Here is a 21,657-nt window from a genome sequence, read left to right on the forward strand (position 1 = left end):
TAAACAGTAATTGGGGGGGGAAAACAGGGGCTAATCCGCTTGTTAAGTGTGACGTCACGCAGAGCGGCTTCCGAGTCCAATTGCTCTATTCAACTGAATGGGGAGATTTATGAAATGGTAATGATAAATGTTTACAAAGCGATTTAATACTTACGAAAGTCACGATCGCAATATATATGTCCATGCCTAATATCCGATGGCCAGAAAGTGATTCATTGTTTTATAAATTGTTAAAATTTTGGTATTTGTTATGCAGCAAGCCCAGAGATTGTTGTGTACACTATGACTTTATGTAAAATTAACTTTAATGTGTGATAGGAATAAAACGCGATCATAAACGAAGGATTTCTCCACTCAAACGAATGGCGGCTTGGAAACAGTATACATACATCACAAACACGTCACCACTTAACAAGCGGATAATTCAGGAGGGCTAATAATTCTGACTTCAACTGTATTAAGTGCATTCATGCATCATACGTTTGCTGTTTTACTCCATAGAACTAAATGTAAAAGTCAGAAACCTTTTTGCACAGGCCTATCTAAAAGGTTAATGCTGCCAACTGATGATCAACAGTAAAAATTAAAAGTTTTACCTCTTCCCAACAGGGAAAACCACAAACAATCAAGAATGCATGGTTATATGCTGTCAAGGCTTTACAATCAAAAAATCTCGATATAATGGAAGTCAGTGGGGCAAAAACTGCCCCTAAAATAATGAAAGGGTAGTCAATATAAACAGTACACAAGGGTTAAAATGAATAATTTTTGTCATGAAATTTAATAGCTCCTAATTTTAAACCACAATATCTGCTTCTCTGTGATTTTTAGAAACCTGAAAGACTTGGGATGCTGGCCAAAGGTATACAACACTCCAAATGTCCACATATAATGCTGCAAATATTTTGAGGAAGCTGAAATGCTCTTCTTGTGTCCCAGTGTCATTACACGACTCTCTAAATTCCACGGATGGAGCATTGGCTCCGGCAGTTCCAAGTTTGGCCGTTGCGAGAGAAAATCGTCCAGAAAGCAAACAAACAGACATGCCAGCACTGGAACCCGCAGGTATGGCAAGCAGTTGGTTTGTTTAAACCTACAGTATGTTGAGAAGGTAAACATCAGGCAGTTAATGTCACACCTTCTCTCCTCCGTATGTTTGAAGTGCAATCATATGGTCAGAGTGGAGGGAGTGAGATGGAGGCACTGCAGGAGGCGTACAGGCAGATCAGCGGCTCAGCAGGAGTGTGTGAAGATGGACAAGTCGAGGCTGGCAGGACTCCTCTTTCTCTCTCTACACTCCAGCCTGCGTCCACCGTGGAGTCAGGTCAGACTCGGCACATGGCTGGTTTCTGCCAGTCACTGTGGGCATGCCTGCACTACAGACCTTTTGATTTGCAGCTTTTTCTGTGCAAATGCTTCCAGTTAAACATTAAAGTGAAGAACGTGAGATGGCTAACAAGTTCTTTGTTTGCAGCAGAAGTCCTGTTAGCTGACTCTAAACAGCTCGATTTGGGACTGTCAAGTAACAGACTTTTACTGCACAATATTGGAAAATTTGGATATTTATTCATTCGATTTCCTTCAGCTTAGTCCTTTTATTCATTAGGGGTCGCCACAGTGGAATGAACCGCCAAATTATCCAGCATATGTTTTACACAGTGGATGCCCTTCCAGCTGCAACTCAGTACTGGGGAATATTCTGATATTGCGATATTTTATTTTATTTTTCTGCGATGAATACAGTTTTACAAGATGGTTAGAATTGACCCTTCGCTAAGCCCCACCCTCCTTAGGTACTGTTGCTAGCCTGTCAAGCTTTCGTGCCTGCAATGTCTATCAGAATGTGTATGTTCCGATGTCAGACATTCCCAGGGATATAATAAGTCATTTTTGGCGAACAGATGAGAAAGCCAGACAAAAAAGGACTGCAGTATGCATTACAGGGGTATATTCACGACATAATAGGCAATGATTATAAAATAACTCAAATAAATCAAAATTGAAGGTAGCTTAGCCTAGCTGCCTTATATGCTAACCATTCAACAGCTCAGTTCATGCACAGCAGGAGAGGTGAAATTTACAAATAATCTAATAATAACTAATTAAACTGTGATTTCTCTTTTTTTAGCCAAAAAGCCTGAATTGTTGTGCAATGAAATATAGCGTTATTAACCGACAAGGAAACAAGCATGGACAGTGCTTGATAGATTTGTGTCAACAATTTGCATTATTTACCCATAACATTGTACACCTATCACTGTCTGTACATATTGTGTTTGTGTGCTCTTTATACCGTTTCTATTCTAATTTGCAGATAAGTGGAATAAATAAATAAATTTAAATGCAAATCAAAGTATAAATAGCAGAAGTGAACAGACACCAAATATAAAAGCAGACACTAACCTGCTATATCATCGTCACAATGACTAAATCTCCAAAAGACGAAAACATCAGTGAATTGTAGCTCTGACATGGACATTGAGGTTTATAAAGTACTCAAAAACAGCTGCGGGTGAAGTATATTAATTGCAAGTGCTCAGATTGTTATCATATTTCTGTTTGGTTCTGTTGAGATGTAATTTCAAATATTCTTAGCTTGAAACAGATGGAAACATTATTGATATTGGTATGACTACTATGACGAAGGCGTAAACGGAGCAGTGCTCATAATATCATGGGGAAAAAAAGAAAGAAAAAGACAGTTCAGAAACAAAGTTTAGATCTGTTTAGGGTAGGAGGTGTGTGAGTTAATGCCCTCGGTCTTTCACTGAATGTGTCAGAAATATCCAAAACAAAACCAACTTAACTTTACTCCTTTAACACCCCTCACAGAGCTTGATCCACGCTGGCATTTCTCCCCTTGGGTTTTAGGTTTTGAAAAGGGAAAAAATTCCATCATCACGTCCAAACTTTAGGGATATCGGATCAGATTTGCACAATCCATATGCACAACACTCTGGCCTGTTTCTCTCGCTCGAAAGCTTGACAGAGCTCCTGTGTGTAGCTACAATTGCTAAGCCACGATTGGTGGGTGGCAGTTTTTGGGTGTGGCTTATCGAAGGGTCAGTAGCACTATTTAATGTTTTTTTTGGGAAGCCTAACAGTATTTAAGTACAGGAATGTAAAAAATCTCAGTGCAAAAAAAGGCATACTTTGCTTTGTCTCGTGTCTAATCCGAATATCAAAAAACTCTTAGAGCAAGTAAAAAATATTTTTGTCTTCACCATCAGAAGAAATAAGTCAAAATTAAGAGCACTTAAAACAAGCAAAATTATCTGCCAGTGGGGTAAGTGAAATAATCTTGTTCTTCTTTGAAATGTAGATATTTGGTCTAGAAACAAGTCAAAAAAAATTTTTTTTGTATAAATCAAATAAATACAATGATTAAATACAATTCTGTAGCTACTGTTTAACTTTGATTCAATCTCAACATTGTATATCTTTGTGATGTGCCATTTGCAGATGCACACTTTATCAATGCACGTTATTTATTTATTTATTTGTTTATTCATTTGTTTTAATTGTTTTACTTGTTGTAGGCTGTAAATATATAGCACTAACTTTAACAAATATAAATGAATAGATCTGCCCTTTTTATTCATCTTTTCTTTTATTTTGTTTATAAAAAATCTATTTTTAGCATTAGTTTAGATTCTTGGAAAGATTAGTGGATTAACATTGACTTCTGCTGTCTTGATTAGTTTAAAAAACAGATTTTTTACAACAAATGAAAAACACATACACGCACAAAAAAGCTTACATTTATCTTAGGAACGGTATAGCAGATAAATTTAGCAGTTTTAAAACCTTGAATTTTTCAAACCGCGGTAAACCTTAAAACTAGTTATGGAGTAAAATAAACTTGTTTTTGCTTTAAAATGTTTTTGCTTGAAACAAGACAAAACAATCAAAGTAAGAAAACCTTTTTTTTCCCTTATGCATAAATCTTATAAATTCTGTATAAATACAGGAATTAAATACATTTTTTTAGCTCCTTGTCAACTATAATCCAGACTAAACATTGCATATCTTGCAATGTGACTATTGCAGATGCAAACACTGTGATATCAATACTGAATAGATATATTGTGCAGCATACACAGGCTAAAAGCCAATCCTTCCTTTAGTTCATTGTTTTACTTTTTTAAAGGGACAGTTCACCCAAAAATAACAATGGTGTCATCACACAATTACTCATCCTCGACCTCTTTCCAAACCTGTTTGAATTTATTTCTTCTTTTGAACACAAAGGAAGATTTCCTGAAGAATGTTGGGGGGGAAACCACTTTCATCATACTTTTCTTTCTACTACAGATGTGGATAGCTTCTTTTTTAACATTCTTCTGAATATCTTGTTTTGTGTTCAACAGAAGAAGGAAATTTATCAACATTTAGAACCACTTGAGCATCATCTTTGGGTGAACGACCCTTTTAGGTTCTTATGAGCCCTAAATTCACCATGGGTGGTGGCGATTCAAATCTATGATAAATGGCTCTGCTTTTCCTAAGACAGATTGTATTCGATCTGAGCAGTACTTCAGTGTGAGAGACAGCTTATCGATCACTGCCAAAGCCCAGAGACACAGCCATGCATATCAAATTTACAGCTCACTAGTGAAATTATGAATCTGGAATTCTTGTGACCAGAATTTAATCAATGTAATGCAGATTTACCCACTGCTGAGGAACTTATGCAGCCCATAGGACCAGACAGCGGATTCACCCGTGGCTTCTCTCTCCAGCCCATAACGTGAGTTCACCTTCACCTTCCCAGAATATGAGTCATATGTTCTCATTACAGCAGCTCTAGAAGACGTATTTCTCTTACAGTGAGGCTGTGCCCAGGAGCAGAGACAATCAAAGTCCATTAAGGATATCTTCAGACGAGAGCCCTTTCAGTTCAGCTAATGAAGGCTATGGAGGAGGTAATACAGCTAACCTTACAGGAGGAGAACATCCAGATTCCTATAAGTTCACTCAGAAGAGCATATCGGAGGAGATCAGAAGACTGATGCAAGAGCAGGACACCTCCTCTCAGGAACCTCCACCTTTAAAACCAAAGAAGCGCCAGGTTAGAGACTGCTATTATCAGTCATGAACGTCCTGTGTAAATTAGATCCTGTAATTTATGTCATTTTGAGAAATGACAATGAAAAGATAAGAGGCGCATACTCTCTAAAGTAAATGAGACATAATTTCTCCTATTTATTCACATGGTTTTGATAGTCACATTTATGAATAATGCATTATCAACTTGTGTGTCTCAGGTTCCTGCCAGAAGCAATGCATCTACATCTGCTTCCTCTAGAAAAGCTCCGGTTCCATCGGTGAGGGTTAAAAAACCTGAGAGCAAGCCGTTACACAGAGTGCCAGCACCCAGCAGAGCTGCTCAAGCAGCCAAACCTCCATCTCCTCCAACACTGAGGAAAGCTCAGAACCAGACTTTTAAAAAAACCCAAAACCTCAACCAAACACACACAATCAAAGGTACTCGGTTTACTTCCACAAACATCTCAAGTAACATAATTTTTATCTGCAAAATTAAAAGATAAAGTATATTTAGTTCACTTTTCAATATTTTAATTAATATTTTTTAATTTATTAATATATCAGTCATTCAGATATTATTTTGATTCTAATAAATGTTTAAATGTCAATTAGTACAATCAAAGTTCACAAATATAAGTTTGTATCTAAAGAGGATAATTTTCATTTATAATTTATTTAATTTATTGATATATCTTTCATTTAGATATCATTTTGATTTTAAGGAATTGTTATGTCAATCAATTCAATCACAGTTCACAATGTAAGTGTTTACCAAAAGAGAAAAAGATCATTTTCATTTATAATTTAATTAAATTTATCTTTAATTTAGATTTGATTTTCATTTTAATAAAATTTCATTTTAATCCAGTCAACCAAAGTTCACAAATATAAATATTTACCAAACGAGAAAAAGAGGATAAGTTTAATTAAAAATGTATTTAATTTATTAATATATCTTTTATTCAGATATAATTTTGATTCCAATACATTTTTATAAAGCAGTCATACGATGGCCGAGGGAGAATAACATGCTGCAATTTAAGAAAACACATGCAATTACAAAAAAACACAAGAAGATTATGAAAAGATCCTCATTGGTTAAACAGCATAAATTCCCACAACTTAACACATTAAGAAAACGCACTGAATTTTCTCACAACACATGCAAATAGCACGGAACACAATGGAAATGTTTCATGGGAACCCAACAATGTGACGTACCCATCAATTTAGGTTATGGTTATGTAGGCTAATAATATACAAAAGCAGGGTTCATGCAGTCATGAAAAACCTGGAAAGTCATGGAGTTTTGACAGAGCATTTTCCAGGTCTGGAAAAGTTTTGGAAAAACAAAAAACGCACAAAGTTTTGGAAAAGTCATGGAAAACATATACAGTTGAAGTCAGAATTATTAGCCCCCTTTTTTATTTTGTTTTTTAAAATATTTCCCAAATTATTTTTAACAGAGCAAGGAAATTTTAACAGTATGTCTGATTATATTTTTTCTTCTGGAGAAAGTCTTATTTGTTGTTTTATTTCGGCTAGAATAGAAGCAGTTATTAATTAACAAAAAACATTTTTGGGACAAAATTATTAGCCCCTTTAAGGTTTTTTTTTTTTCGATAGTCTACAGAACAAACCATTGTTATAAAACAACTTTCCTAATTACCCTAATCTGCCTAGTTCACCTTATTACCTAGTTAAGCCTTTAAATGTCACTTTAAGCTATGTAGAAGTGTCTTGAAAATATGTAGTAAAATATTATTTACTGTCATCATGGAAAAGATAAAATAAATCAGTTATTAGAAATAAGTTTTAAAAACTATTATGCTTAGAAATGTGCTCAAACAATCTTCCCTCCATTTTACAGAAATTGGGGAAAAAAATAAACAGGGGCGCTAATAATTCAGGGGGGCTAATAATTCTGAGTTCAACTGTGTCTGTATACTTGAATATAGGTTACAGTGTTTCCTCTAGGACTTTTCCAGCTCTGGTGGCAGGCCTTTTGCACAGATTTACCAACTACCTATGGTGTTATTTCAATGACAAATGTTGTGAGCACAGTATTACGAGTCGAGATTCATATTCTGTTCATATGCAAAACTTCTTGCACGCCCTTAAATATACGCTGCTCAAATGCAGATTTTTTTTGTGCGCTCTCAAGTAATCACTGCTGAAGTGCAATTTAGCGCATTTATGTAGTGAATATGTCTCCAACATTTATTAGGTTTGCTAGGATAGTTATGAATTTCTCCAGTAGACCTACAGAGCGGCATTAATGCGTCCTGAAGTTAAGTTTGTTGAATGCAGAGACCTTTATCTACAAAGTATAATTATTGAAGCTGTCTTCATCCTAACTGAAAGCTTCGTCGTGTTTGCTGGCCCCACACATCATGCACCTGTTAGTCAGTCAGTCACCACGTCACCTTAAAGCAGGGGTCACCAATCCTGGTCCTGGAGGGCCGGTGTCCCTGCAGGGTTTAGCTCCATCTTGCCTCAACACACCTGCCGGGATGTTTCAAGTATTCCTAAGACCTTGATTAGCTTGTTCAGGTGTGTTTGATTAGGGTTGAAGATAAACAGAAAAGTTTGCGCTGTTATAGTTCACTTACCATCTAATACGCTTTAGTGGGATAATAACCCGCTATAAAAAAAATTAAATTTTGGAGAGGTACTCCACCGTGGAAGAATGAATGTAGCGGAAACCTTGGGTAAGTTGTCTTGACTTCTATTCTGTCCTTGGCCAATCTCATACTCTCACATTACTACTGTCGTGCGTTATCTAAATTAATTTAGATAATTAAGCATTATCTAAATTAATTTTACATAGGTATAAATATAAATTGAAACTAAAAGATTCCTGTGTGTTTTACAATATGCTGCAATAAATTTAAACATGCAATGTTTTTATTTTACCACGCATATATAGACATTGCATGAAACATTAGGTGATGAAAATTTACTTAAAAGTCTTGAAAAAATCATGGAAAAGTCATAGAATTTTAGTAGCAAAAATGCGTATGAACCCTGAAAAGGGAATTGTGTTATCAGGATGTTAAAATAAACATAAAAACCTCACCTTTAAGCGATCACCTGCAACCAGCACGGCACTATAAGCAAATCTCAGCTGGGTCCGTCATGTTTTTGGGTCTCCTTGAAACACTTCCATTGTGCTTTGTGCATGTGTTGTGTTTTCATACCGTGTTTTCTTAATTTGTTTGCCTTGTGACGATTTCCAGCAAGTTTGCTGTCAAATCAAGAATTTAATTAAATTTTTCAAATTAAAATGAAAAATTTTAAAATTGCATTGTGTTAAGCTCTCTTGGCCAATGTACTAGTATTCAGTATTTATTTAAGAGAAAAATAGATAATTATTGTTTTATTGGAGTGTTATGTAAAATTGAAAATAAAAAAATCATATTACCGTAAATAAGAACTTAGGAAGAAAAGCATCTTAATCTTTATTGTAATAGAAATAATAGGCAAAAAGGATTCTGCAAAAATGTCAAGGGTCCTAAAAATGTTACATTTTTAATATAAAATGCAACTACTGATTGTAATTTCATAGCCGACAATACTTGCTTTGTCTTTTTTTGTTTGTTTTGAACAGGTTTAGACACAAGTTTAAAGCTAAGCAGTGAACTGGTAGAATCTGTGCAGTCTTTTGCTGCATTCCTACAGCATCAGGTTGAAGCCAGCAGTCTTCAGGACAAAGGTCCTTTCCAAGCAAACAAGATTGCTTCTGAAGCAATGACAGCGGTGAGTTGGCTGTGACTGAAACTGATCAATGGATCAAATTGTCCAGCTCATTAAAATCCTGTTCTGTTTGTCTGTCAGCATAAGGGGATGCAAGAGAAGATGGATGGTGGTCCGGAGCTTGCATCGCTGGAGCGTCTCCGTCTGCAGCTCGCCAAGAAAGAGAGAGAGCTCAGTCTGAGGGAAGACCAGTTACAAGAGCAGCACAAGCAAGAGCTGACAGCCCTGAGACAGGAGAACTACATCTTACAGAGCAAGGTGACCTCTCGTTTAGCTGTGACAGAAATAGTTCCTCGCATTTCTATCATTTCAAACCTGTTTTAATGTCTTTTTTTATTTTTTAAGGATTGTGGCAGGGTTTTCACACATTTTTAAAAAGTTTAATAAATCTAAAATTGCTTTGTCATAAATTATAAAGGGATAGATTAATAATATTTACTAACACAAAATTCCACCTTCAGATTTAAAGGCACTAATAAAAGGCTATATTCTTAACAAACGCCAAGCAGAGTAGGTTCAGTGCTCAGAAAATACATTTTTTGAAACCCAGCTAGTAATAGGAAGAAAATCAAACCTTTTTTTAAACTCAAGAAATAATGAGATTGTTTACATAAGATGCTGTATTAGGCATGCTCTAGACTTACTCATGAACTTCTACTCTTTTGGCAGAAACCAAACTGTTAGACTTATACTTGTGGACTGCCCTATTTTTAAAGAGCCCCTTTTATGGGTTTTTGAAAATGACCTACCATGCAGTGTGTAACACAGCTCTAAGTGAATAAAAACATCCAGCTGGGGTTTAAATCTGTTTAAAACTATTGATTTAAAACAAAAAAGAGTCGACTTAGAGTCGTTTAAATGATTTGTCATTCATCAGAATTTTTTGCCTGTTTATATCAATGTCGACACAAAACAATACCATCTACAAGGTGCCGGATTTGAAAAAACGTGAACGCGCCTTTCCATTCAAACACTAGTGGAATGCGGGGTGTGCAATTGATCATTATTGAAGATAAGTAAATGTTAACAAGGGAATATTCTGATGAATAATACAATAACCTACCCTGAAATGGGGGATTTGCTGGTCGTTTGTTAAAGGAAGCAGCAGCAAAGACTATTTAATGAAAATATTTATAGGTCTTTGTTAGACCTTGACAGGAACTTTTGTCAGTACACTGTTCATATGGACCCCTTTCTCTCTTTGAGTGTTTAAAATGATTGCATCCTTGTTTTTCTTCTAGCTTGCAAAATGTGTATTTAATTGTGTTTTGTTACTTGTAATTGCTTCACGTGACTTGCACTGTATCTGGTTAACTCTATATATTCACACATGTCTATAACCACGTTAAAAACAAGACGCGTGTCAATTTATTTACAGATTTAAATGTGTTTGTGAGCTTATGATTTCCTGCTGTTTGTTGTTGCTATGGCCACCATTAGCTTCTACATGCATGATGCGGTTTGTTTTCAAAATGGTTCAGGTTTTGCCACTGTGTGGATTAATACTGAATGTGTGTCGTTGTTTTTCACGTCAATATGCTAGTGTTTAACTGCATTTGGCTCACACAAACTCTGCAATGGCTACTTCAACAATTTTAATAAGCCTTGTTGGGTGTTTCTTTTCGTCTCTTGCTGAAAGCAGTCAACCAATCGCAACAGACTGGGTCATTGGACCAATCACAGCAGATTAGTATCATGCAAAGGAGGGGTTTGGGAACAAATGAATAGCTGACCGAATCATATGGGAGTCATCAGGGCAAACTATCCCTGTAAGACTTAAAAAAAAAAAAAAAAAACTTAAATCAGAGCAGCAAGTCTTAAATTCATATGATCATGTCATATATTTTTGTGAGGAACTCAGTTCAGCCTGCTTCAGAATTCACTTTATTACTGCTTCATTCAGGATATCATTTAATGATGTCATTGTACCCTATTTTCTTACATCTGTCAGATCCACTGTGCATACTGTACTGTATAGTACAATGAAAATGCATAGTCCTATAATGCTTGTGTCTGCTACTAATATGCAGAATGATGACTTATGACTTTCACTTTTGAAATAACTTTTGGCATGAGGCGCACTTGCTAGTGGCACCATCTAGCGGCGGTGTGTTATATACTGCAGTTTTTTATTGTATTTACTTAGCATTTCAAATATCTAGTCCTATAATGTGTGTCCGCTACCAATATGCAGGATGAGCACTTTTCACTTGCTAGTGGCTCCATCTAGCGGCAGTCTCTTTTGCACTGTGAATTCTTTTTATTGTATTTATTTAACATCATTTAACTTTGACTTGAGGCGCACTTGTTAGTGGCGCCATCTAGCGGCAGTGTGTTATGTACTGGAGTTTTTTAATTTTATTTATTTAACATTTCAAATGTGTAGTCCAATAATGTGTTCACTACCAATATGCAGGATGACGACTTTCACTTTTGAAATCACTTGATTTAAGGCACACTTGCTAGTGGCACGATCTAGCGGCAGTGTGTTATGTACTTCAGTTTTTTAATTGTATTTATTTAACATCACTATAAGACACTTTTGTAAGTACTATCAACTGTCATTTTATCTAGGGCTGCATGATTAATTGAAAAAAGATCACAATCTCTATTCGACCCTACACACGATTTTAATTCGCCTTTCTACGAGTCAGCCATGTATATATTCAAGGTCAGGAGAGAAACATGGCAGTCGCACAAGTCTTCACAGCAACATTGACACCTTCAAATAGCATTAAAAGTGTCACATACTGTATTTATAAGGTATAGTTCACCCAAAAATGCCATTTCTGTCTTCATGTAATGATGTTTTCGCGGTCGCGAAATGGCACGTGAGCTGACCGTGAGCTGTTCGTTTACTACCGAGAACGCGCCCGTGCACGCATCACACCTAATGTATTGAACACAACCTGCATAGGCTGTGAATAACAGGTAAAGGTCTTATTGCACAGATTGATCGTTTGAGGGCCGTGCGGGTGGTTTGATTTGCATGTATGTGTTTTTTCTCATACTGACAACGGTCATGAGCCCCACTCGGAAGTGAAAGTGAAACCTGTGCACACATCATTTAAATGATCATATCACATTTTAGAGTTATGATTATGACAAGCATTTAATGTTTTTTTTCTTTCATAGCGAACACAAAGTGTTGTGCATGAAAATAAATGTTTACTGTGTCAGTATAACAACCCTAGCCTATATATAAAGTTGAATATAATGCAAGAAGGAATCTGAAAATGACAAAATTGTAATTTTACCAGTGAAAACAAATGGTCTAATAATGTTGTCAATAACAGATGACAAGCACATGTCTTAAACATAATAAATAAACTTTATAATTATGGATAGTTATATTCTGATGTCATAATTTTACTGTGAATCAACAAACATGACATATTGAAAGCCTGTTCAAGTCCACCATAATGTCTATAAAAAATTTAGCACTTTAAGCAACAGTAGACCTACACATAGGCCTAATATTATTTTCATTGTTTTACCATATGTTTGAGAATTAACAATAATAATAGGCTAATCATATTAACCTTTATTTTACATTTACAGAATTGTGAGAAAATTGTGATCTTGATTTTAAGCAAAAAAAAAAATTGTGATTCACATTTTTGCCAGAATCGTGCAGCCCTAATTGTATCAACTGTCATCATGACACAGATATGATGTATTTCAGTACAATTTTAACCTAAACGCGAACATATCTTGAAACACACCATATATCATTATCAAGTGTGAACTCAAAAAGTGGGGTGACAGTAAAGGGATTTAAAGGACCTTTTCAGACACGTTTTCTGAAAGAAAGGTTTGTTCTGCTGGGGATTGTTTTTCTATGGCTCTAAATCACCAATGACTCATTTTGTGTGTTCGTACCATGTAAAACGTTCAGGGAAACTGAGCTGCTCTACATCTACCTCTTCATGATGAATTGCTACAGACTGAGGACGTAGAATACTCTCAAGTTCATCTATTTTCATACCCTGTTTATTCAGCCGTAAAGCTCGTATGAAGTCCTTATATATAAATCAATAGAAAACCTTCAGTTGCCCTACAGTTCGCCTCTAGTATCACTATATGGTAAATCGTACGTTTTATGAATTACTACTCGAGTGTTTGGTAAAAAGGACAATCTTTAGATGAAGGTTTGGTTAAGCATTCATAACCTTTATGGCTGATGTGTGTTTTCTATAGCTGCTTTGCCTATGCAATAATATAGGATGCTGTTTGATATTCATAGCGATGAGGAAGGGTGACCTCAATACAGATGGGTTTTGTAAGGTTTTTATTCTAAGTATTTATTTGAAGGCTTTAAATATTTATTTAAATCCAATGCTTAGATTCAATTTGAACTTGTCTTTTGTTGCACTGACAAATAAAAAAAAATTTACTGTACAGAACAGAAAATGAGCCAAGGAAAGGGCAAGGATATTTCATTCGGTTTAACTGTTTATCAAATTTTGTAGAAAGTTTCATTCTATTTAACAATTTACTGCAGAATATCTTGCACCAAACGACCAAGGCTGAATTTGTGCTCATGCCTCATTGTTCCGAATGGTTCCATAAACATATTCCAGGGACAGCTGGATTCAAGAATACCTATTTCCATGGCCAATTTTTCCCAGCCTGAAGCAACCTGGGTTAAGGTCATAATGGTGGTGATGACTCAACCCGCTCTTTACAGGCTGCCGTGTGCCACTAAAACACACCATTAGACCTTTTAAAATCATTTAATAACCACATAAGTGTGATTATTTGATTATTTAAGATAACTATCATCATTGTGCACTTTACCTTTAAGCAGGTGTACAATAACCATTATTATGTCTTCCTATTAAGTTTTAAGAGGCACTTTTGGCCAGCGGAGAAATTAAAATGGTCGTGCCCAACTGAGTCTGGTTCTCTCAAGGTTTTTTTTCTTCACTCCCATCAGGTGAAGTTTTTTTTCCCTCTCCACTGTCGCCACTGCCTCGCATGGTTCAGGATTGGTAGAGCTACCCATCGATGAATTTGCTCTTCAGTGTTTGAACTCTCAGTAATGATTAAATCACACTGAACTGAGCTAAACTGAACTGAACTGAACTTAAACACTAAAACCTGAACCACACTGTTCCAGTTACTATGACCATTTATGTGAAGCTGCTTTGACACAATCTACATTGTAAAAGCGCTATACAAATAAAGCTGAATTGAATTGAATTGAACTTGGTTTTATCCAAAGCTGTATTTAGTCAGTGGATGCATTACCTGTGGATCAAACCCATGACATTGGCTTTGCTAGTGCATCGCTCTAATGTTTGAGCTGCAGAAGTGCCCTTTTTATTGTACTGTAGCAGTGTATTGTTTCAGTGCTCCATATTTGACTGTCTTGGGAGATTTTCTGAATCGGCTCAGAGATCACAATAAGCTCCGTGTTCACTTTTAAATTGACATTGCTCTTAATGTTTTTTGCCAGTCCTCCAAACCTCAAAGAAGTGATGAAATGTTTTCTCAAAATCTGGAGAGTGTTAGAAAACCATCTTTTCCCCCTTTGTTTGACTTTTCAAGGGATAGTTCACCAAAAAAACTCTAAAATACCTCACCGTTTTGTTATGATTTTCTTATATTTTCTTATCTAATCACAAAATTAGATATTTTGAAAAATGCTGGTTGATAATACTTATCGACTTGACTTGGAAGTCAATTCTTCAAAATATCTTATCTTGTGTTCAACTAAATAGAGAAACTCAAATGTGTTTTGAAAAAGCGAAGGGTGAGTAAATGATGACAGAATTTTTGGCTAAACAATTCCTTAATTCTTAGTCAATTGTTTCATTTTATGACAATACCTGTATCCAAATTTCTATTTACAATAAGTAGATAGCTAGATAGAGGGATGATGGATATGATACATGGAGGGATGAATGGATATGATGGATGGATGGATGGATCGATAGATAGAATCTTAGTACATAATATCATATTTTTTATTTAATCTTATTTTTTAGATCATTTCCAACGTTTCAGCATAATAAAACATACATAATTAAACAGATTTCTTAAAAAAGTGAAACTGTTATGACTCCATTTTGAAATGGCTGTGATAAGCAGTCATGTTTACGTCTAACTAAAGATTTAATTTCATGGTGCCACAAAAGCAGTTGTTACACAAACACATTATTATTCATTATTCAAGGGAGTTTTTGTTTTGCTAGCATTTCATTATAAGAATCCATTTAAATGAGCTGCCTTAAAAAAGTGAACATACTAAAGCTATTCAAAATTGACTGAAGGAGGACAGCATGTCTCTGCCCACACTGTTGAAAGGCTTATGCAACGGTTACATAAAATATAACAACATGTCAACGTCAAAGAAAAGCTTTAAATACGCTATTATACAAAAAAAAAATATTTCCATGCTGCACTTTTTTGTTAATGCACCTAATAATGTTTGATCAGACAGTTCCCAGTCAATTACTGTTAATTGCTGTATTCGCAGTTGCACCGTGCCGAAGAGGCCAGTAACAAACGGAAGTGGAGTTTTGGTGAAGCTTCAGACCCTGTGACTGAAGAGAAACTCAAGCTCATAGAAAAAGAGATGAAAGAACAAGAGACTCTGATTCAGGGTTACCATCAGGTAAGTCTTTCTCAAGGATAAAAATGGAGAGGAAAAAATGACCATTTCATCCCATGACTGATCAGTCAAAAAGCCAAAATGTTCAGGTGATCTACAGTAGAGAATATTGCATTGTGTTAGCTACACATGTTTTTTTTACCCAAAATAAATCTAAAAGTCTTGCCCTCTCATAATTTTTGCAGCAGTCATGAAGTTTTTCATGTTTTTACTGAATGTTCAACATTGGTGCCACTTTTTAGATTGTTTAAATGCATTATTGAAGGATTGGGCTTTAGTTTCAACAACAACAAAAAATCTTTCTGGCTGTAAATATTCCAAGGAAAGAATGGAAAAATGTTAACTTTATAGTTGGCCAAGCAAAATTAGTTGCAGGATTAGTCTTAAGGTGTGGATAGTAAATGTTCTTAACTTGTTTACAGCTCTAGTGGAATTAAGAATAAGGGGAGAATATACTTTTTCCAACTATAAGGAACATGGATTTTTTTTTTTGCGCAGATGGTGTTAACAGTTGTTCATTTGTGCCTTGCAAAATAATTTTTTTATTTAATTGGAGATCATCTTTGAATATTATTAGTATTTTCTTTAGCCCTCTCTTTTTTCTCATTATCAAGCCTCGAATTAAATAAGGAATTCTAAAACTAAACTTAATGGGTATGCCTTCATCGGACGGACGGACGGACGGACGGACGGACAGACAGACAGATAGATAGATAGATAGATAGAGAGATAGATACAGTAGGTGAGAGTTCAAAGTGACTATTACCGCCGCGTCATATACCGCCGCCGTTTGAAATAGGAGCCGCTTTGTTTTTAGTGTATGACCGCAGTTTGTGAATGAGCCGCCAGGGGTCGCAAAGGGACGGGATGCGAACCGACAGAAATAGCCCACACAGCAGCCTTAAATATGCTATTGTGCTTGTAAATGAGATTAAACAATAAGTCAAAGCCTTATAATTCCTTTATTAATCATTTAAAATTTGTTAACACGATTTATTGTTATTCTAAACTTTTCAAGTGCAAAGAGGATTCTTTTTGAAAAATAGAATTGAAGAAGTTAAAGACAACTAATATGAAAGCACAAACATTCAGTACAAATATTCTAAGTATGCCTAAATTAAAAAATTAAAGCAGTCTTTTAGCCTAAATGTAAAGAGATTTTCAGTGTTTGCTATTTTGGTAGGACTAACACAAGACCTTTTCATTTATGTTTTAATTTACCTTTTTATTTACATTTTCGTTGTTGATTATATTTTACTATTTAATTTTATGTCACAATTATTGTACATAATAATAAACGAATAATGAAAAATAATAAAAATAGGCCTTATGTATTTAAGGACATGTGGTGAAACACTAAGAAACGGTCAGGCGCATGGTCTAAAGAGCTTAAGTTGAATACTGCGTCATAAAATAATTTTGCCGCAGGACATATCTCGCAGGTTTGTTTTTTAATAATTTTCAGTTATTTTTTTTTGTTTCAAAACAACAATGTTCTCTTTAAAGTTCTCTTTAAAGTATAGCTGTTGTTTTGTTTTTTTTACTTAATGGCCCAGTATGTTTTGTATTTTAATTTCAATTTCAGTCACCTTGCATATGCATTTGAAATATAATGCGCGCATAACCGCGGAAAGAAAAAAAAAAACTGTCAAAGGTTAGAGCTAATTCATCAAAATTAGCTATATTAAAATACAGCATGTAAGTTAATACAGGCAGAGTGTGAACAAACTCAAGGCTTAGATATGCGCTTGCCTTTTAATGCATTTAAAAAGATTTGCGGCCTTTTTATAGGCTACATGCGATTATGGTGTATAATGTTTCTTTTATTATTTTTTATTTTGTATGGTAAAGAACAATGCACTGTATGTTATTAATATAAACTTAGGTTAAAATTTACTATTGATAAACGGGACCTACCTCAATCAGATCACTTAAAGTATAATAAAATAATGTTAACGTCAATGTTCTTCTTTAAAGTAAAATTGTTGTTTTGTTGTTTTACTTAATGGATCAGTATGTTTTGTATTTTAATTTTAATTTCAGTCACCTTAAATATGCATATGAAATATAGGCTAATGCGCGCATAACCGCGAAAAAAGAAGAAAAAGCTGTCAAAGGTTTGGCCAGTGTGTTTTTTTGTCTAATAAATGATATATATATATTTTTTTTACTTTAAAACTTTAAAACAGATTGCTATTTTTCTAATGACATATGATTTAATAAATGTGTATTTTTAAAATTTCTCTTGTTTGTATTTTTTAACTGCACTTTTAAGGAAATATTTTAGTAGCCTACATCAAAAAGTGTGGTTATAATGACATCTGACTGGCTAATCCAGCAAAAAAGTCACTAAAATGTAGTATTTAAATCTCATAGTTAAATGGAAACTGAGGCGTATAACTGCAAAAAGGTCCACTTGAGAAAAAAAGAATCATCCCTTTCACCAGGCTGGCAACGGGCCTCATGTGTGCGCATGAGTCGATATGTTGCCTTTTTATAGTCTACATGCTACTATGATGTATAATAATGTTGTTATTGTTGTTTTGTCTGGTAACCTCAGGCTAAAACTTATAATTCATAAACGTGTTAGAAATAAAGCATGAAAAACACGTTAAAAACTATTTCTTTTGCGTATAATCGGGAAAAAAGTCATACAGTTGGTTAAGAGGATATATTTATTCTGAGGAAAAAAAGCAAATAGAAATACAAAAATAACTGAATGTTTTCTTTTAAGTTGTCTCTAATACTGAAGACGTCGGTGGGCGCTAACAGAGGTTCGTGTGGACCGTAGAAATTCCTTCACTCTGTCCTTTATGCGTTGGTCAGGTATATATATATATATATATATATATATATATATATATATATATATATATATATATATATATATATATATATTAATAAACTTCACAGCCACAAATATAAATAACACAACTTGTACTAAAACTGGGCGAGGATTTGAAAGAATATCCTTCAATATTAGAATATGCTTGAATATCAGAATATGCTTGTTATATAATTTAAAATCTTTTTCCTCTGGTCCTATTTCTGCATACAAATTTTTTCACTCGCCACTCTGCCAGGAACTTCGCCGCTGGAGAGCACCGTTAACGATCTCAATCTTATGGCTCATTCTTCACGAATATAGAATTAAAATAATGGCGCGTTAGGTTTATTGTGCATCCCGCGGGTGCAACCAACAAGGGTTGTGCATTTTAGTTTAACTTTTTGAGCGTTATAAGCAGTTCGGTGTTAGTTTTTATATAAATATATCAAGCCGAAACTAAACAGCGCATTCTCTCCGCCTCCTCGTTCATAACCAGCTGGACACGCTACTGAAGCAAGCAGGAGAGATAGCCTACTCGGTCATTCATAATCTTAGCTGATGTATCGGAGTCTATAGAATATATTAAAGAGGAATGTTCTTTTAACAGTCCCGATACATTTAATCTTTTTATTTTATTTTTTTTTACTTTTTTTCCTGTCATTTCTCTTCATCAAATTATTTTTTAAGCTGCTTGATTATGTTAAAACAGAAATCAGAGCCCATCAATTGAGAGCGATGCATGTCATGTGTTGCATAATTGCCTTTTTTCCTGTGCGTGCGTGATCAATTTCTGATCCTTTTTTGCTCGGGCTCTCACACACAACCTTTGTCTGCTGTGTCTTTAATATGGTGTGTAGATTATTATGCGTTATTGAAACATCAAGGGGGACGCAGCAAAGTAACTTATAAATTAAAATTGTATTATTTTATGCAACAGCCTTACATTTAAAGCAAAAGCATTTTAAGCAAAAAGACCTCAAGGCTAGATGTTTTCTTTCCCTTTTTTATTTATTTGTTTATTTTGGCGCATATGTGCGATAGGAAAGCTAGTGTAATTAGGCAAGCCATCTTTCCCAGACTCGGGGCAAATTCCGCCTTTCCTTTCACTCCGTTCCGAAGCCCCAGCTGGCCCTCCTGCCATCCACTGCGTAAAACATATGCTGGATAAGTTGACGGTTCATTCCGCTGTGGCGATCACAGACTAATAAAGGGACTAAACCGAAAAGAAAATGAACGAACGAATGAATGAATAAATTAATAATAATAAAATAAAAATAAGGTAATAATGTTTAAACACAAATGCCGCGTAAGCGGCCTTTTTACTTTTAGAGATGGTACATTTGAATTGCCTCTTCCCACTTCCCCCACCTCAAAATTGAAAGTTGCAAAGAGAACTATAGCTCATTTACACCTTGATGTAGCCTCAATAGCAAAGAGCATAGCCCATTTACATCTCAACACAGAGCAAGTTTAGCGGAAGAATGTCAAATCAGAATCACGCAGATGAAGCACACCAGCTACTACTTTCATGAAACTATTAAATGTGTATTGTCGCAAGTTACTGTAGCCTACGTCTTTTTTTGGGAAAGCGCCCCATGTCCGCTAGTGCCGCGCGCCTCTTTCTCTGGGCAAAAAGGAGTTGATTTTTTTAATATTAAATATATAGAACAAATATTTTAGCACATCGAAAGTAATTAAATTACCTGTCTTTTGATTAAAACCTTTATGCAAAAAGATCAGAAAAAAAGGCAATATATGCGACATGACATCGCTCTCATGCCACGATTTGAGGATAAATTCGCTTTTAGGTGCTGCTTTGAATAAAATAAAACTATTAAAAAGCACATTAAAGACACTCATAAAATAAAACATTAATAAAGTAGTATCTTATGAAAAAACACCAATTGACGGGCTCTGCTTTCGGTTTTAAAAGAATCAAGCAGCTTTAAAAATATAATTTGCTGAAGAGAAATGACAGGGGAAAAAAGATTAAACATATCGGCACTGTAAAAAGAACATTCCTCTTTGATATATTCTTTCGACTCCGACACATCAGCTAAGATTATGAACGACGGAATGTCTCTCTTGCTTCAGTGGCGTGTCCCGCTGGTTATAAACGAGGAGGCGGAGAGAATGCGCTGCTTAGTTTCGGCTCGATATATTTAATTAAAAACTAACACCGAACTGCTTATAACGCTCAAAAAAGTTAAACTAAAATGCACAACTCTTGTTGGTTGCACCTGCTGGATGCACAATGAACCTAACGCGCCATTATTTTAATTCTATATTCGTGAAGAGTGAGCCAACCGCATATGCTAAGTCAGTCCTGTTGGTCGGGACTCTCTGCTTTATAACTTATTAGTTTATTACAATAATCACACTTAGCTTTGCCATCGTTCTTCAACACATATAGCCACTCAACACATCTTGCGGTCCATCTTTAATGTTTAGATTATTGAAGGTGCTATTGATGTTTTGAGAAAAAAAATGAATAGCAGGCTACTGAAACTAAATTATTAAAAATAAACTTGCGGGACTTCGTTTATGTCCTGCGGCAACATTATTTTTATTACACTTTAAGTGATCTGCTTGAGGTAGGTCACGTTTATCAATGGTAAGTTTTAGCCTAAGTTTACATCAATAACATAATGTGCGTCCTTTACCATACAAAAAAAGTAAAAAAAAAAAAAAAAACATTTATTTATATTTTAAATGCATTAAAAAGCAAGCGCATATCTTAGCCTTGAGTTTGTTCACACTCTGCCTGTATTAACATAAATGCTGTATTTTAATATAGCTAATTTTGATTAGCTTTAACTGACAGCCTTTTCTTCTTTTTCCGCGGTTATGCGGCATTATATTTCACACGCATATGCAAGGTGACTGAATATGAAATTAAAATACAAAACTTACTGAGCCATTAAGTAAAAAAAACAAAACAAAACAGTTATACTTTAAAGCAGAACATTGACGTTTTGAAACAAAAAACGGAACTGAAACTAAATTATTAAAAATAAACCTGCCAGACTTAATTTATGTCCTATTTTCATTATTTATTTATTTTCATTATTCGTTTATTATTATGTACTGAAACATAAAATGAGATAGTAAAATATAATCAACAACGAAAATGTAAATAAAAACGTAAATTAAAAACATAAATGAAAATATCTTGTCTTAGTCCTATCAAAATAGCAAACTACATCTCTCTATATTTAGACTAAAAGACTGCTTTATTTATTTATTTATTTATTTATTTAAGACTACTTATTTGTACTGAATGTTTATGCTTTCACTTTAGTTGTCTTTCATTTCTTCATTCTATTTTCCAAAACGAATCCTCTTTGCACTTAAAAAGTTTACAATAAACCAGGTAAACAAATTTTAAATGTAAGTTGAGGTGATC

At 34.8% G+C, this 21,657-nt stretch overlaps 1 protein-coding gene across 16 annotated transcripts in view; it reads left to right on the forward strand.

Annotated features, from left to right (window-relative positions):
- The window catches only part of cep162 (centrosomal protein 162), a 266,615-nt gene that overhangs the window by 229,939 nt on the left and 15,019 nt on the right, over positions 1-21,657 (forward strand). For all 16 annotated transcript variants that reach the window (XM_073925133.1, XM_073925130.1, NM_001353863.1 and 13 more), the window contains 9 exons: positions 832-862; positions 940-1,065; positions 1,163-1,324; positions 4,669-4,750; positions 4,831-5,071; positions 5,268-5,487; positions 8,660-8,808; positions 8,887-9,063; positions 15,290-15,427. In XM_073925133.1, coding sequence (XP_073781234.1) covers positions 832-862; positions 940-1,065; positions 1,163-1,324; positions 4,669-4,750; positions 4,831-5,071; positions 5,268-5,487; positions 8,660-8,808; positions 8,887-9,063; positions 15,290-15,427 — 1,326 coding nt within the window. The remainder of the gene's footprint in view (positions 1-831; positions 863-939; positions 1,066-1,162; positions 1,325-4,668; positions 4,751-4,830; positions 5,072-5,267; positions 5,488-8,659; positions 8,809-8,886; positions 9,064-15,289; positions 15,428-21,657) is intronic.

This window comes from Danio rerio, chromosome 16 (genome assembly GCF_049306965.1).
Source record: "Danio rerio strain Tuebingen ecotype United States chromosome 16, GRCz12tu, whole genome shotgun sequence".
Classification (NCBI taxonomy): Eukaryota; Metazoa; Chordata; class Actinopteri; order Cypriniformes; family Danionidae; genus Danio; species Danio rerio.